Source organism: Mesoplodon densirostris, chromosome 9 (genome assembly GCF_025265405.1).
Source record: "Mesoplodon densirostris isolate mMesDen1 chromosome 9, mMesDen1 primary haplotype, whole genome shotgun sequence".
Classification (NCBI taxonomy): Eukaryota; Metazoa; Chordata; class Mammalia; order Artiodactyla; family Ziphiidae; genus Mesoplodon; species Mesoplodon densirostris.
Window position 1 is genome coordinate 21,214,770 of NC_082669.1, and position 18,252 is coordinate 21,233,021.

General features: G+C 41.3%; 1 protein-coding gene across 1 annotated transcript in view; it reads right to left on the reverse strand.

Moving 5' to 3' along the window:
* Positions 1-18,252, reverse strand: part of VPS41 (VPS41 subunit of HOPS complex) — a 194,601-nt gene that overhangs the window by 55,187 nt on the left and 121,162 nt on the right. Inside the window, exons 9-10 of the mRNA XM_060108229.1 lie at positions 17,317-17,463; positions 11,885-11,951 (exon numbers count right to left, since the gene is read on the reverse strand). Of these exons, the coding sequence (XP_059964212.1) occupies positions 11,885-11,951; positions 17,317-17,463 (214 nt within the window). The remainder of the gene's footprint in view (positions 1-11,884; positions 11,952-17,316; positions 17,464-18,252) is intronic.

An 18,252-nucleotide genomic window follows, 5' to 3' on the forward strand; every position in this document is an offset into this window, starting at 1 on the left:
CAACTGACAAAGTATTAATCTCCAAAATTTACAAGCAGCTCATGCAGCTCAATAACAAAAAAACAAACAACCCAATCCAAAAATGGGCAGAAGAGCTAAATAGATATTTCTCCAAAGAAGATATACAGACTGCCAACAAACACATGAAAGAATGCTCAACATCATTAATCATTAGAGAAATGCGAATCAAAACTACAATGAGATATCATCTCACACTGGTCAGAATGGCCATCATCAAAAAATCTAGAAACAGGGCTTCCCTGGTGGTGCAGTGGTTGAGAGTCCGCCTGCCGATGCAGCGGACACGCGTTCGTGCCCCGGTCAGGGAGGATCCCACATGCCACGGAGCGGCTGGGCCTGGGAGCCATGGCCACTGAGCCTGTGTGTCCAGAGCCTGTGCTCCGCAACGGGAGAGGCCACAACTGTGAGAGGCCCGCATACCGCAAAAAAATAATAATAATAAATAAAATTAAATTAAACTAAATTAAATTAAATTTAAAAAAATGAACAGGAAAGTGTAAGGACTATTCTTAACGAACAGATAATAATGAACAGATTTAGAGAAAGAAACGCTGAACGGTAGTATTTATTCTTCTGGAACATACATAAATTATGTAAAATTTTACGGACCGGCTTTATAAAATATCTTCAAGTAATTACTGCCTTTCTACTTCAAAATTTAGTGGAACACTTGAAGTTTCCGTTTATTTTCTCTAAAATTCTATTTTTCTCCACATGACAATGATTTTTAATAACTAATGAAAAAATTTTTCCAAAGGAAAACCAGTTTGAATCCAGGTGGTTTATAGGTCTCATACCATGGAAGCTCATCTTTCCATTATCTGGAAAAGATAAGTCATAAAGAAAAAGACAAATTATGTTGGAAAGCACTAAAACAAAATAGAAAGCAAAAGTTGGGGGGCGATGGGGGGGGGAGAAAAATGCAGAATTTCTAGAGGGAGCCACAAAAGGCAGTAGCTATTCTTCAGATCAAAGAGTTCTGACAGTGAGTCAACGGCTCTGGGGCCCTGCAGGAAGTGCTCTGGGGTGCCTGGGATTGTGATGGAGGTAAGCAAAGATGCACATTACAGCTGCAACACAGTCTTCATCCTGATGGGGATGAAAGGCCTGCAGTGCTCTGGTTTAGTTAGGAGAATAAAGTATTCCTAGACATGCTAGAGGAAATAATTCAAGGAAAAAAGAGATTCTATGCAGAATAAGAGAGAAAGAGAAAGAAAGTTTCAGAGGGACTATTCACATAAAAATTTTATTCAAGGAAGTTCTTTGGATCCAGAAAGAGGACAATTGTGTACAAAGCTCTGATCTAGAAGAGAGGCTTGAGTTCTTGATCAGTGCTGTCCAACAAAATATTAACACAAGCCAAAAACATAACATTAAAGTTTTATAGTGGCCATATTAAAGGGTAAAAAGAGGTGAAATTTAAGAAGTATTTTATTTAATGCAACATATCCAAAATATGGTCATTGCAACATTTAACAACATAAAGGGTTATTAATGAGATAATTTACTTTTTATTTTCATACTAAGTCTTTGGAATCCTAGATGCAGCATATCTCAGCCCGCACCTGCCATATTTCAAGCACTTAACAGCTATAAGTGGCGAGTGGTTACCATATTGGACAGTGCAGGTCCAGATGCCCCCCAATGTTTTTTGTCTTTAAAGTCCAGTAATTTTACTCAAATATATCTTGAAGATGTTCATCGTGGGTCATAATTTTCAGATACACAACTGTACTATTTTAATTTATAGTTTCTAGTTTTGTTTCTCTGTAGTTTCAGGAAATATTTCTTGAATTACTGTTTTTGGTATTTTTTCCATTCCCTTGTTTTGTTTTCCATGACTCTTACTTGTAGGCTGAATTATCTTTGCCTCAGTATTTATCATTTAATCATAAATCTTTTTTTCCCCTTATTTGTGATGAAAATTTTTTTCCTCTTCTATTTCTCTTCTTACAGCATTGTCTTTGTGTCTATTTGCTCCTGTGTTCCTTCCAGTTTAACCTCCATTTCTGAAATAATCTTTTATTTATAAATGTTTCCTGAGTTCTGTCACCCCATTTGAAATTTTTTTAGTTCCGATTTTTGTTGTTCTTTCATGCCTTCCATCACTTTTTTAAAAAATTTATTTTTGGCTGCATTGGGTCTTTGTTGCTGCACACGAGCTTTCTCTAGTTGAGGTGAGCAGGGGCTACTCTTCATTGTGGTGTGCAGGCTTCTCATTGGGGTGGCTTCTCTTGTTGTGAAGCACAGGATCTAGGCGCATGGGCTTCAGTAGTTGTGGCTCGTGGGCTCAGTAGTTGTAGCTCGTGGGCTCAGTGGTTGTGGCTCACAGGCTCTAGCGTGCAGGCTCAGTAGTTGCGGTGCACGGGCTTAGTTGCTCCGTGGCATGTGGGATCTTCCCAGACCAGGGATCGAACCCATGTCCCCTGCACTGGCAGGCAGATCCTTAACCACTGCACCACCAGGGAAGCCCCCATCACTTCTTTAAACTATCCCGTAGCTTGTTCTGAAACAGTAAATTACAGTCATGATCGATTTTGTGGGTGTTTCTGTCTGGCGTGCTTTCATGGCCAAGGATGTCATTCTGCTCCTTATTCGCTTTTTCTTAAACCTTAGTATGGGATTTGACCTTGGTACTTTTCTGCACTTGTTTCTAGGTGAAATCAGCCACTGATCTCTTGGGAGGAGGGAGGAACTGAGATAACTCTTCTAACCTCCAAGGGTTCCCTCATTCATAGTTTTCACATAGTTTTAAAAATCTGGTCCCTTGCTTTCTGAGATTTCCTGGCCCTGTCCCCTCCCCACTTTTATCTGGACCTTCTCTTTGTTTCTATCATGCCCATACTGCTCAGGATTTATTCTCCTGCGTGAGCCCGGCCCTGGCAGGAAACACTGGCCACTCAACGGTAAGAGTTCCCAGGGGCTGCTGGGCTGCCCGAGCCCCTCACCCTAACTGCGGCCCTGCACCCACCCATCTCAGAGCAGCCTGGGTCTCTTCCAGAAAACACCTGCAGATTGTCTGGGAAATCTCCTGATCTCAAGTGCATTAGAAGCCCCCTTGCTCCCTCTGGAACCATAGCGGGTCCCATGGCTATTGGTGGATTTTGCCATTTGCTCGTATCTTGGGGTTCCTAGGGCTACCTTGCTGTAAGTGTTGTCTACGGGTTTTTGGTTGCATGATCTAGTTGTTCCTGAGGACTCAGGAGGATGGAACAGTTATGTGGCCGCTACCACCATCTTCTCAGAATCCTCCAAGCACAAAATGTTAACATATCAGGGTTAGACACCAACTTGATATAAGCCAGGGCTGGGATTACAGTCACAAATGCATAAATATTGTTGGGCCATCAATACCATACATGCTCTAAGTTTCTGAATGATTGGCATGTGATTGAAACAAAAGTGAATAAGACAGAGCTTTCTTGTACCTTGGGTCTTACATCTCTGAGAGTTATCAACAACTTAATAAAGAATTACTGAGCACCAGTTAGGCAGAAGACACTCTTCCAGAAGCATCAGGAAGACGAAGAGTTTGCCTCTGACTTAAAAGAGATTGTGAGTCTAGAAGCTAAAGAAATAATTAAAATACCACGTGCTATGCAAGAATGGAAACAGGTGTAAAGCAAGAAAGAATACAAAGCAGGAAAATTTATTCCCAGAGGGGTGGAGATGGGGGTGGGAACAGTGGCAATAACCATGACTAGATGCGCCTGTTAAGGGCAGGAATGCTGGTTATACATGAGAGAGGAACATTTCACAAAATGTTCATTCAAAAAAATTTCATGAAAAAAACTTCATTAAAATAGATTAAAAAAACACTAATGTATATTAAATTGTAAAGAATAAAAGTCGAGGGCTTCCCTGGTGGCGCAGTGGTTGAGAGTCCGCCTGCCGATGCAGGGGACACGGGTTCGTGCCCCGATCCCGGAAGATCCCACATGCCGCGGAGCGGCTGGGCCCGCGAGCCATGGCCGCGGAGCCTGTGCGTCCGGAGCCTGTGCTCCGCAACGGGAGAGGCCACAGCAGTGAGAGGCCCGCGTACAGCAAAAAAAAAAAGTCGAGATTTTATTTGGCTCTGTATAAAAAGACCATCTCCAAATAATTCATAACTAGGTTATCTCACTTAATATCACTGTATTCAGACCTATAAGAGATGATATTTAAGTCCATAGTCTTCATTATTACTTGTACCTATGAAATGTATCATGAAATGTATTAACCTCTTCAGAATAATTCAGTAAATCCTTATTTATATCTTTCCCCATTCTCTTTCAATTGACTTTATGAAACACAATGTTTTTGTCTCCTGATTGTTAAAAGAAACCACTGTTTTTCCCTCTAAGGAAATAGAATAGTAATATTAATAATAGCTTCTATTTAATGAACATTGCTATACTGACAAGCAGGACATTAAATATTTCACATACATCATCTTTTTCCAGCATAATACCTTATATACATTTTAAAAGGGCCTTGAAGCTCAGTGATGTTAAGTAACTTGACTAAGGTCCCTTAAGTAGAAGGCCAGCAAAAGTAGAATTTGAAATCTTACTCTTCCTAGATATGTCACACTAGAGAACATAAATCAGAACACAGAGGTGCTAAGGGGAAAATGGCGCTACCTTAGCAGGAACAGACGAAGTGAAGGGCTTGACCACTTTCTGCCAGTTCTGCACGCAGCCAGGGTGCCCTGTCCTCCTCTTGAATTTCCCATGCACTGCAGTACATAGAACTTGTGTTGCTTTTTTATTTGGGGCCCTTGTTTTCCCTTTGCTGGTTGCAAAATGCCCATTAGCTAAATGTGACCCAGAAGGATTTGGTATCTTCACTGGAGCTAAATAAAGTAATACCCTATAGATTTTAGTTTCTATGATTCTTAAAGAAGCAAACAAAGTTTGTCAAGCAATTTGTAAATAAGAATAATTATCTTCCCTTGTCTTATATTCACATATGAAAAAGCACTGAGGTCCGTTTATGATAGTGCCTTATTCCCAAGAGAATCTGACCCTTTAATAACCAGATATTAGTATCTCTTAATCAACTAGATATAACGTCTATAAACGTTGAGAAATTTGGACACTCTGTCAGCATGACGACTGAGCTAAGAAAATATATTTGGAACTCCCATTTTAACATCCTTGGGACTGCTATGAAGCAGACGCATTGAAGTAAAAGTTACTTTACAATGCTTTATGTCAGCAAGTTAAGGAGAAGACCTAATATATGGCAGTGAAACAGAAGAGAACAGCTAATGGACAAAATAACACAAACATTCAAATCAGGAGCCACTATTACATGTAAATCAGAGCTATATAAAATGAGTTTAGCCTGCAATTTAATTCTATATTTTCTAATCGATATTCAGCATACGCTGTGACAAAGCTAAGTGGATGTGATTATCTCAGATACTAAACTTCAGCACTCACGAAACAGCACTGATAAAGAGTGACTCTGTGAGAAGCTGACCACACACTGCTTAGACCACAGACAAGGGGATGGTCAAAGACCTCTGGGTCAAAAGGTTCAAAATGAAATAGTTATACTTTAAGCTGTAAATAGGCTATTAAAGAAAAAAAAAAGACAAGCTGACAAGTGTTGGTGAAGATGTGGAGAAGTTGGAACCCTATGCACTGTCGGTTGAAATGCAAAATGTGCAGCCACCGTGCAAAAGAGTGTGGAGTTTCCTCAAAAAAAAAATTCAGATAAAACCACCATATGATCCAGCAACGCCCTTCTGGGTATTTATCCAGAACTGAAATCAGGATCTTGAAGAGACACGAGCACTCCCATGTTCACTGCAGCACTATTCACAGCAGCCAAGATACAGAAATTACCTAAATGGCCATCGACACAGTAATGGATAAAGAAAATGTGGTATATATTATATATGTAAAATGGAATACTATTTGGCCTCAAAAAAAAATTCTGCAATATGCAACAATCTGGATGAACATTGAGGAAGTTATGCTCAGTGAAATGAGCCAGGCACAGAAAGACAAACATTGTACCTAAAATAGTCAAATTCATAGAATCAAAGAGCAAAGGTGGTTGTAAAGGCTGGGGGGGGAGGGGGAAAAAGAAAGTTGCCAATCAACGGGCACAAAGTATACTGTACATACACTTAAAATTTTGTTAAGAGGGTAGATCTCATGTGAAGTGTCCTTACCACAATAAAATAAAATTTAAAAATAAACACATACATACACACATTCAGAGACCTAACCACCCACCCCAACAAAAAAATCCAAAACTACCTTGATGCATCAACTAAACTTAAGCCAAACACTAAGAAAGGACACACAAGAGAGCTGAAGGAATCACATCACCATCTGGATTTGACTTCCTTTCCTTAGAAACAATTTTGATAGCCATCCAAGGCAACTAGGTTCTAGAGATTCCCTAAGCATTTGGAGGAGAAACAGTGAAGAGCTGTCAGTCCCAGAATACAACAAGGGGAAATAAAATTTCTATTTTTCTAAACAAGAGACTTCACCTGAACCAAAATAAAAAAACAAATCTACTGCATGTCCATTTCATCTGGCTGTTTGAAGAACAGGGGAGCAGACATCATCACTGCATATTGAAATGGTCTTTGGAGAATTTCTGCCCCATGGTTGGTATCTGAGTGCCTGCTGCAAGCTGCTTTTCTTCTCATCAGTTACTTTGGCTGCACATGAGGGCTTGGGGCTAGGCGGAGGGCATGCACGGACGAACGCATGGCACATTAGTGAGAAGAAACAGCTTTGAAACTAGGCTTATCTGTGTTCAAATGCTGCCTTCTTTGCTTCCAAATGTCCTCACCTTGAGCAGGTTACTTGGTCCCTCTAAACCTCAGCTTCTTCACCTATAAAATGGGACAGCAGCCCTACCCACTGGGACCATTGTGAAGATTAAACAAAATTCTGCTTGTAATGTATTTAAGCATGTGGCTGGTGGTAGTTGTTATAAAATGAACAAAATATACTTCCTACTTCAGGTGCTTCCAATTTCTTAACGCTAGTTATGGGAGAGAAAATTTATTAACTCCATTTCCAACAAGTATTTGAGTCTCCAGCACTGAGTGACAAATGGATAGAGGAACAGACGTGTAATAAAACAAGTATAATAAAATCTTAACTGTGGAATCAAGGAGGAGAGTAAATAGATCCTGTAAAATTCTTTAGTTTTTTTTTATGTTTAATAATTTTCATTTAAAAATGCTGGGGAAAAAATTCAATGCAGAACAAAAGAATTAATAGATTAGACAGAATCAAACTGAATTCTAACAGAACAGAAAACCATACAGAGCTAGATCCTTAAGGACACCTTGAACTGTCCTGATTTCTACTGAGACTTAAGACACGGAGGTGAGCCTCGTCACTCACAGGCACGGGAGAACTGTCCCACTGCTGGAACCTGTGTGTCTGGGTGAGAATGCTAACAGGTGGATAGAGATACTTAGATCTAAGAAAGGCATTAATTTCACAGCTCTCTTCCACCAGGCAAAAAGGCCTTCAATTTCCAAGTCACTCAAGAGGCTGAAAATAGAACAATGTACTAAATAGAGCCACAGCATATAATAAACTAACAATACGGACTCTACTTAAAGTGAAAAAGATGTCCCTTATTTTCTTCTCCTTCTCTTTCTTCCTGGCTTCTCTCTGTCATTTTATGTAGATTCCCATGTAGCTTTTCTCTTGATTATTATGTTTTTTGAAGTAGACTTCCATATGAAATCAAGACTAGGGAGTCAATCATTAATTCCTTGCATGTAAATTATCTGCCCTTGGCGGTAGATGCCCCCAAAATGACACACCAGTATTGGCTTCATTTCCCAACAACATAGTATCAGCTCCCAGCTACCATTCCGTTAAGAACATGGACGACTTTGGTAAAAAGTGCCAGAGAGTTAGGGAGTCCTGTGACAGTAAGAGACCCAAGTTAACTTAAAATAAGTACAGCAGGCATGGACCACAACCTACTTTTAAAACTGTAATTTGGAAGAAGAAATGACATCCCCCAAACCTTATGTAACCTTATGTCTTCATGGATTAGAGATTGGCCAGTAAGCTTCATCTTTATTATCATTATTAGCTTTCATTTACAAGAATATCTTATTGAGAGGAATAACTTTTGCATTGTTTTTGAGACTCTGACTTATAAGGAAGAGTTATAAACATCTGGCTTCTAAGAAACGTAATGTACAGCCACAGATATTTCTTTCATGTCAATGTCATTTTCACCTCATTTACTAAAGTACAGTGGTTTACACTGTCATAAAGCAAATTGTAATCCAGACCTCCTAACATTTCTCTTTTCCTTTATTCTAGTCAGGGACTCGTTATCTAAACCACTTTGCCTCCTGCTGTGGAAATGGTTTATATTCTTAAAGGTTTGCTCTCAAGTGGGGAAAAAATGGTACTTAACCATTAACCATAGTAGTAAGATGTCCCTAATGTGATATTGTTAGTACTCACACACGGTCTATTTCACGGAAATTGTTGTACAGACAAAACACACTTTAATAATGTGATCCCAGGGATCTAGGCCCACCACTGGGCCGGCTGTTAGCAGTCATGGAGCTGGGATGGAGGTCTGCACGGTGATAATAACCACCGTGATTCAGTGAACACCTACTGTGTGCCAAGGACAGTGTTACAGACCTTAGAATCATGTCTAATTCTCCCAACTTTCTGAGACAGTAGGTTTTATCTCCATTTTACTTTTAAATTTTTTTATTTTTAAAAAAATTTTTGTTCACACTGCACAGTGTGTGGGAACTTAGTTCCCCGACCCAGGATCGAACCCACACTCCCTGCAATGGAAGCACGGAGTCTGAACCACTGGACGGCCAGGTGAGGAAAGTCTGGCTTAGGGAGGTAAAGCAACCTTATCAAGATCAGATAGGAATTTGGCAAACTGCCTGGCCTCCCTGCCTGGTTGTTCTGCAGGGTTAGATTCTACCCTTTTTTTTTTTTTTTTTTTTTTTGTGCAGTAGGCGGGCCTCTCACTGTTGTGGCCTCCCCCATTGCGGAGCACAGGCTCCAGACGCACAGGCTCAGCGGCCATGGCTCACGGGCCCAGCCGCTCCGCAGCATGTGGGATCCTCCTGGACCGGGGCACGAACCCGTGTCCCCTGCATCGGCAGGCAGACTCTCAACCACTGCGCCACCAGAGAAGCCCAGAGTCTATCCATTTTAATGCCACAGCAGTAAGACCTTGGACTTGTTTACCACTCTGAGCCTCAGTTTTCTTCATCCATAGAATAAGAAGCCTACTACTTGCCCTTCAAAGGGCTGCTGTGACAGGGAACTAAAGCAGGTAATACACATAGCACAATGGCCCATACCTAGTATGCAAGCACCAGCTAAGGAGAGAAGATGTCACTGCTGCATTTTTAGGCCGTCCTGGCAATGTTTACATCCTAAAGTTCCCAGAGTTCTTGCCTTTTTATTTATTTATTTATTTTTAAACTCATCTGTATTTAAAATTTTCTAATACTTACCTCTCAGGACACTATGCATTGAGATGTTCAGGTTTTATTCTGGTAGGCAGGGGAGGGGCAGAAAATAGAGCTACTGAAATAATTATCTTTAGCTTCTAGTTCTCAGTCTTACCTAGTTCCTCAGTACCATTATATTCTGTACTTGCCTATTTCATCCAGACCCTGAGAAATCCAAACTATGAAATTATGTATTTATCCTTCTAAGGCAAAACAAACAAGAGAACAGCAAAACTATTAAAACCCTACCACCAACTTCCGACTTCAAGTATAAAATATCCCAGATTTAAATGCTACAACCATATTTGCCTGGTGGGTACATCTTTCTCTGTTTATGAAAGTACAGTCATGGGACTTCCCTGGTGGCGCAGTGGTTAAGAATCCGCCTGCCAATGCAGGGGACACGGGTTCGAGCCCTGGTCCGGGAAGATCCCACATGCCGCAGAGCAACTAGGCCCGTGTGCCACAACTACTGAGTCCATGTGCCACAACTACTTAAGCCCACGCGCCTAGAGCCCGTGCTCCACAACAAGAGAAGCCACTGCAATGAGAAGCCCGCGCACCGCAACGAAGAGTAGCCCCCGCTCGCCGTAAATAGAAAAAGCCCACGTGCAGAAACGGAGACCCAACGCCATAAATAAATAAAAATTTTCAAAAAAAGTACAGTCATGTGCAAATGATTTATCTCAGCTTCATCCTATTATAACAACCCATCAAATGTATATTCCCCATCCACCATCCAAATGGGTAAATAAACTTTTCAGTTGACATATAACATGGCACAACTTCTCTGCCACAAAACTGTCTCCTATTACTCAGCTCTAAATAATACAAAAAGAGCTTTTACTCTGTTTAACTGACAAAAGTCGGTCAATTCTCACCCTTTCTGTTTGAGCAACTTTGGCACTAGGTCCTAAAACTAAGTTATAAAAGTAGTGGCATAGCCTGCCTCCTTGGCATACTTTTCCTGAATAGTTGTTTCCAGAGTCACTGATTCATTCAACCCAATATTATTTAGCACCTACTATGTGCCAGGTATGGTGCCAGGTAACTGAGATACAAACACTGAGTAAAAACAAGGAGGTTAGGGGCTTCCCTGGTGGCGCAGCAGTTGAGAATCTGCCTGCTAATGCAGGGGACATGGGTTCGAGCCCTGGTCTGGGAAGATCCCACATGCCGCGGAGCAACTAGGCCCATGAGCCACAACTACTGAGCCTGCGCGTCTGGAGCCTGTGCTCCGCAACAAGAGAGGGCGTGACAGTGAGAGGCCAGCACACCGCGATGAAGAGTGGCCCCCGCTTGCCACGACTAGAGAAAGCCCTCGCACAGAAACGAAGACCCAACACAGCCCTAAATAAATTAATTAATTAAGAAAAAAAAAGAGTAAATCCTATTACAAAAAAACAAAAAAATCAAGGAGGTTATAGTCTGGTGGAAGAGACAGAAATGCACTGAATAATCACACGATCACTGCAACTCAAACAAGGGCTAGAAAGGGAAATGCTACTTGCCTATCATGGGGGGATCTGACCTGCTTAGGGAGGACCAGTGGGCCTTCCCACAAAAGCAACACTTGAGCTGAGGTGTGATTAAAGATGATAAGGGGTCCATGCAGTAAAAAGAGGCAAGAAGAGCATTCTAGAGAGATGGGAAGCAGCAGCACGGGCAGATGGAAGAAGGCCAGTGTGACCGGAGCACAGAGACCAAGGAGAAGCTTGTTATGAGCTGAAGCTAGAAAGGCAGGTGAGGGTCAACGCAGATCCCCATGGTCAAGCTAAGGAGTCTCATCTTTATCCTGAGAACAATGGGAAGGGACTGAAGGGTGGTGACACCAACTCACTTGTATTTTGACTGCAGTGCGGGGGACCAGAGCACAGTAATTCACCGTGGAAAGAGGTGAACCAGTTAGGAGGCTGCTGCAGGGATCCAGGTAAGACCATGGCAGTTGAGACCAGACCAGTGATGAGGGAAATAAATATTTAGAAGGCACACGCTGACAACACCCAGTGTGAGTAATGTATTATGAGCTGTGCACGCAGGCTTGGAATTTTGACGAACAACCTGTGAGACAGGTATTCTTTTCTGTATTTTATAGATGAAAATGACTGAGGCACGCAGAAATTTGTCCAAAGTCCGGGTGGTAAATAACAGAACCAGAACCCAAGCTCATGGTTATTCAACTTCAAAGCCAACTTACAATATTATTGTGTAAAAATTAGAAATAGAGTTAGAATAAAGGGTCTCTACGGCCAAATTTCAAAACTTAGAAGTTTCTTGATCTATTTCATCAAGGTACCAATGATGAGCCCTGAAGAACACAGCCTTAGGACTTGCTTCATAACATGGATTCTCTTCTGAAGGTTTACACCACAGAAGGCATACCTATTTCAACGTATCGGCTCGGCAAGTCCCTCATTTCACTGGCATGCCGTTCCTTCACCGAGCATATCTAGAAAAGAAATTCACAGGTTATTTTATTCATCTGATAGAAAACTCTTCATCACAGGTCATTCACCACATGGTACTTTTGCTAAATTGGTCGTGTAGCACTGAAGATGGAATGCACACAACCTACCCTGTGACTTAAGTGATAGAAATTACCTTCAATGACATATAGCAACCATTACTTATAGTCTCCGACGCTATTCTTCAATAAAGTTTTATTCGAGGACAAAGAAAGGAAGGAAACTAATACAGTTTTAATATGGTTTCAATGACCCACTCTCTGCAACTCTACTCACAGATTCCTTCTATCTATCTCTGACAGAAGCAGAGTCAAAAATGCCCAATGGCTAATCTGGGCAACACCCACAGTAGGTCTTGTGTTTCTGATCACATATTAGTAACATTTCACTGTTGCTAAATAATACTTTGCAGAAGTGTCACATGTTCTTCTTCTCTTGAGCATATTAAAATCAATGTATTATATAATTTAAATCAGGGGTGGCAAACAACAGCCTGGCCCCTGGTCTGTTTTTTTTTATGGCCTGGAAGCTAAAAATAGTTTTTATATTTTTGAAGCCTTGAAAAAATGAAAAGGAGGGAGGGAGGAAGAGAGAGGGAAAAACAGAAATAAAAGGAAAAATACTCAGCAGAAACAGTACGTAGCATGCAAAGTTTAAAATATTTACTACCAGTCCTTTACAGAAAAGTTTGCCAACCCCTATTTTAAATTATATATATACAGTTGGGATAGAGATTTTATATATTTATTTTTGTATATATCTCACTTACACACAACCCTTAACACATATGTGTGTTAACAGTCGATGTTTTAGGGTGGTAAGACTAGAGATACTTTATATTTTCTTTGCTCTATTTTCTAACGGAAATGTATTCTATTCTGTAATAAGAAATAAGAAAAATCCATGTAAGTTCAGCCATCCAGGTTAAGACTGAGCCTCAAATGTCCATCAACAGATGAATGGATAAAGATGGTGTGGTACATATATACAGTGGACTATTACTCAGCCATAAAAAGAACAAAATAATGCCATTTGCAGCAACATGGATGGACTCAGATTATCATACTTGTGGTTGCCAAGGGGAAGGGGGCTGAGGGAGGGAAGGATTAGTAGCTTGGGATTAGTAGATGCACTCTATTATACAGAGAATGAATAAACAACAAGGTCCTGTTGTATAGCACAGGGAACTAAATTCAATAACCTGTGATAAATCATAATGGAAAAGAATATGAAATAAATCATAATGGAAAAGAATATATATATGTATATATATGTATAACTGGATCATTTTGTTGTACACCAGAAATTAACACAACATTGTAAATCAAATCTACTTCAATAAAAAAAAAAAAAAGGCTGAACCTCAAGTTAAGTACTGATCTTATACAACTTTCATCAGGGACTAGGTTTTTTTCCTTTTTCTTTTAGGCAGCATTTATTGTGTTAATGTATAGCTGCAACCCTAAGTATAGCTACCATATGAAAAATTCTAAAATACAGAAAACCCAAAGGGAAAAAACCAAATTATTATCTGTTGTCCCAGCACAAAGTGAACACTATTAGCAATCCACACTTTTGGGGAAGCTACTTTTCTCAACCTAAAATTACTACAAATAATTTAATGTATTATTTAAATATCCTTACATAATTCTTTAATGTCTTTATAGTATTTCATTACATGAATATACTGTCATTTATTTACTCAATCCTATTTTAGACATTAGTTTTTCTTCTATCTATCTCTGATGCAAGCAATAGTGCCATCAACATACTCGTGTATAAAACTGTTGGACTTTTGTTTCCTTAGGATAAATTCCTAGAAGTAGAATTGATAGATCAATGTACATTTTTTTAAGGTTTGGTTTGGCTAATATCCATGTCCAAATCACTGTCCAGGAACACAGCAACTACATGACAGTACGGTCATCCCTTGGTATCTGCAGGACCCTGGAGGATACCAAAATCTGAAGATGCTCAAGATCACTATAGGAAATGGCATAGTATTTGCATATAACCTACAAACATCCTCCTATATGCATTCAATCATTTCTAGATTACTTGCAATACCTAATACAATGTAAATGTTAATAGTTACTGGTTTCCAACAAATTAAAGTTTTGCTTTTTGGAACTTTCTGGATCTTTTCCCCGCAAATATTTTCAATCCGAGGTTGGTTGAATCCACTGATGCAGAACCCACAGACACAGAGGGCCACAGTACTCTCTTTCTCTGACACGGGACTTGAACCCAGTGCTGTGGAGGTACAGGCATTTACTGAGAAGTGACAGGCTATTTCCTCCTTTGATTGGTTTCTGTCATTTGTTTCCTGTCCATCTCAGACAATTTCCTGCTTTCTGTCATTTGTTTCCTGTCCATCTCAGACAATTTCCTGTCTGCTCCCCCAATTTTCCTTCTCTTTGTATAAGTTATCCACTCTTCTATCCACACTTACTAGGGAAACTACTAAATTGTCTAATAGGCATGCTCCACATGCCAACTGAACAACTGCTTTATTTAATGTGTTGATAAAAGTATACAAGGAGCAGTGTTCCACGTGGTTTGAAGACAATAATACATATATATATGAAATAGCAATATTAATTAGCACTTTTTAGCAACTACTGGGCACCTGTCCTGAGCTGAGGGCTTTGTAAAGCAGATAGAGCTCTGTTCTTAAGAAGATTATGGTGCAGTGGGGGAGACAAACAATTAAATAAGGCACTTACTGAAGTGTGATGGAGAAGTACAGAAATACAGAGCAGGGGGCATCTACTAGCAGGGATGGAAGACTTCCTGGAAGAAGCGCCATGTAAGTTGAAGCAGGAGATGCAGGACAGGTGCAAAAGGGCAACTTGACAGCTTGGGGCCCTCAACTGGAAGGTAATCAGACAGAAGCAGAGAGGATAGGGGAAGGAGGGGCTAGACAGGAGCACAGGGGGCAGATCATCATGAAAGAGGATGATGTCATCCTATGAACAATGAGCATCCTGGAGGGGTTTAACCAGGAGACGGACATCACCTGATCTGCACTCTGAAAAGATCATCCTGGCTGCGCTGTTGAGGGCAGAATTAAGGGGGGCAAAACTCGAGTCAGGGGACCCGACAGGGGGATGGAGAGAAGTGGAGAGATCTGAGAGAGAGTGACAGAACTCGAGGACTGCCCGGGCCTCTTCCAATCCTCAGACGCCCCTGGAAGGTGATACTACCAGCCCTAACGTAGACACGAGAACACAGAGGCTCTGAGGGATGCCCAGGACCTCAAGGCTGGAGCTGGGACTCACGCCAAAGCCTGATGGTGTCTCTGGCCATTCTACAACCTCTCTGAAGACAAGGACACACGACACCACCAGCCGCTGGGCCAAGGCCTATTCTGTCCCCCGGGTGCTGTGGTCTGAGCTCTGTCCCAGAGAGCCCTTAGGCAATCTTCTCCATCACAACACACACACCTCCCTCCCTCTCTCCGTATCCCTTTTGTCATCTTCTCTCCGTCTCCTCCACACCTGCTGCATCCACTCCGGCAATAACGCCTTCCTTTACGTACCACAGAGACTCACCAATCACACTCCGGTCTCAAGGATCTGCCCCTCCTGCTTCCTTGGCTGACACCCCTCCCCGGCAGCCGCATGGACTCCTAACCCTAAGATTCAAGTTCAAGGTGTTGGCAGGGCCACGCTCCCTCCAGAGGCTCTAGGGAAGAATCTGTTCCTCGCCTCGTCTAGCTTCTGGTGGCTTCCAGCATTCCTTGGCTGCCTCACTCCAATCCCTGCATCCATGGTCACACTGCTTTCTCCTCTTCTGGGGTAGCACTCCCTCTTGGAGGGCCCACCCAGATAATGCAGGATAATCTCAAGATGCTTCATTAGTCACATGTTTTGCCCGACTCTCTTGCCACATAAAGAAACATTTATAGGTGGTGGGAATTAGGACCTGCTCTCTTTGGGGACCATTATTCAGCCTAATAGAGGAAGCATTTCTGGTAACAATCAGCAAACTTTTCACACGTCCCAACAGACTAATTTCCCTTGTCTTTCAGCGAAAGAAAAGCAAATCACAACAGAGGAAAAAGCCACTTGGTCCATCTAAGAAACTTAAGAAATATCAAGAACATCACTTTATTGGATCAGTAACCACACGCATGGGATAGGGAGACTGGGAATCACTTTTTTATCATAGACTTTGGGGGTACAGCCTCCTTCCTGTTACCTTAAATGTGAATCACATTGTGTTCATTTAACACATGGAAACAATGACCACATGTTCAATTAAGAAAGAAAGAGAAGCTGAATCATATCAACGAGACTTTACCTCAGATTAACAACATTTATTTTGGTGATAACAATCACTGCATTAATAATTTTTAGGCTTTTCTTTCCCTAGAAGAATTTGAAATAGCCATGTCTCTTTCATGACTTTTCTGGAATTTTATGGCATAACAAGGACAGCCGATATTTATTAAGTACAATGTGCCAGATCCTAGGCTAAGCTCTTCATTTAATCCTCTCCAAAACATGTGATGTGAGAACAATTAGCACTCCCATTTTACAGATGAGGAGAGCAAGACTTAGAGAGGGTCACACAAGAAGTTAAGTGGAAAAGTTGGAATGGATCCCAGGTCTGTGTGACTCTTTAGAGCCGAGCTCTTCCATTAGACTATTGCTGGGCTACTTTCTCACAGCGTCTTTAACTCAGCTAAGTTTTAGTTTACGTTGTTTAGATTAAGGTGTATATTTTTAAAGGGAAGAAAACAACGTTTGGCTCTGAAACATCTAATACGAGGAAAACAACTAGGCATGAAATAAAGGTGAATGGATTTGGGGCCTCCTCTTGCAAAATAGCTTCATTTACCCAGGCACATAATAGGCAGATAATAGACATGACAAAATAGCCCCAAATCTTATCCATAATAAGCCTGGGCCTTTACTCCACCAAACTACTAGTGAACAAGCAGGACGATTTCATTTCAACCTTCTTTTTCCACCATCAGGTCCTAATGAAGAAGTTCAGGATCAAAGCTACGGGAAATGAAAAGAACAATAACGAAAGGGGCCCAGGTGAACCAACACCACCTAACACGTGTTTTACACATAGCTAAGGCCAATCGGGTTATGGGAAATTTAAAAAGGATCAAAAAGGCAGCACCATTCTGAACATGGAGAAGTTCAGGAGAAAGGTAGATCTGAAAATCTATGCATATGGGAGAATTCAACCATGAAGTGCTTATCACATGACAATAATAGGCAGGTGAAAATATTCTGGTTCCGAGAAGCCAGTCAAGGACTCAGACTCCTGTGGACCATCTTCGGTAGCTCTGTAACAACACAGACTTATGAGAAAGACAAGCAAAACTACCTTGACAGAGGTGCCCCAGCCAATGATCAGTGTCACATTGTCCTTCCAACAGAGGCTACAGGGATACATATCAGGGCGAAGACTTATATCATCCCGGGGCACATTGGTGATTCTTTGCTTGGAGGTGATGTCAAAAATCTTCACACCCTGGAAAATAAAATAGCATTAAGCATCCTCTACTTGGGAGAAGGAAGGTCAAAGAAAATTTATTAGTGGCCACTGCTAAACATCAGGGATAACCAGCACAGCAAAGTATCGACAGTGTGTTTTAGGTGCTGCTGGGAGCCACAGAAATGTTCCTACTCCACATGAATCCTGTGAAAACCCAAAACAAAAGAAAACCTCTGTCCTTCTTTCTAGGCAAACTAGATTTTATGAGTGGATGGCACAGGCCACTCAAATCCAACACAAGTGGGAAATGTACAGATATCAACAACTGCATTTCCAAAAAGCCAGAAAGTCACATGTCTAATTGTATTGTTCCACCACAAATACGGGGTTTGGTTTTCAGAAAAGCTTTGAATCTGAAAAACCACTATATAAAGAAAAACACGCCTGACATTTTAAAGTACTCAAATGGAAACATCAAGCAAGCAGCTAAATGAAAATAAACCAAGAGGCCACACGTCTGTTGACCTTGACTGTGACCCAGGAGAAGTAAGACAAGTCCTGACTAGCACGGTAGATTCTGGGAGGTTTCTACCATTCAAAATGGAATAGCAGGGGACTTCCCCGGTGGTCCAGTGGTTAGGACTCTGCGCTTCCAGCGCGGAGGGCATGGGTTCGATCCCTGGTTGGGGAACTGGGATCCCGCATGCCACGCGGTGAGGCCAAAAAGAAAAAAGGAATAGCACTGATTTGCTAAATTATACCTCAAAATTCCAAAAGCTATGCCAGATGTCCAAAAGGTAATTTTTAAACTTTCTACTCGCCCTA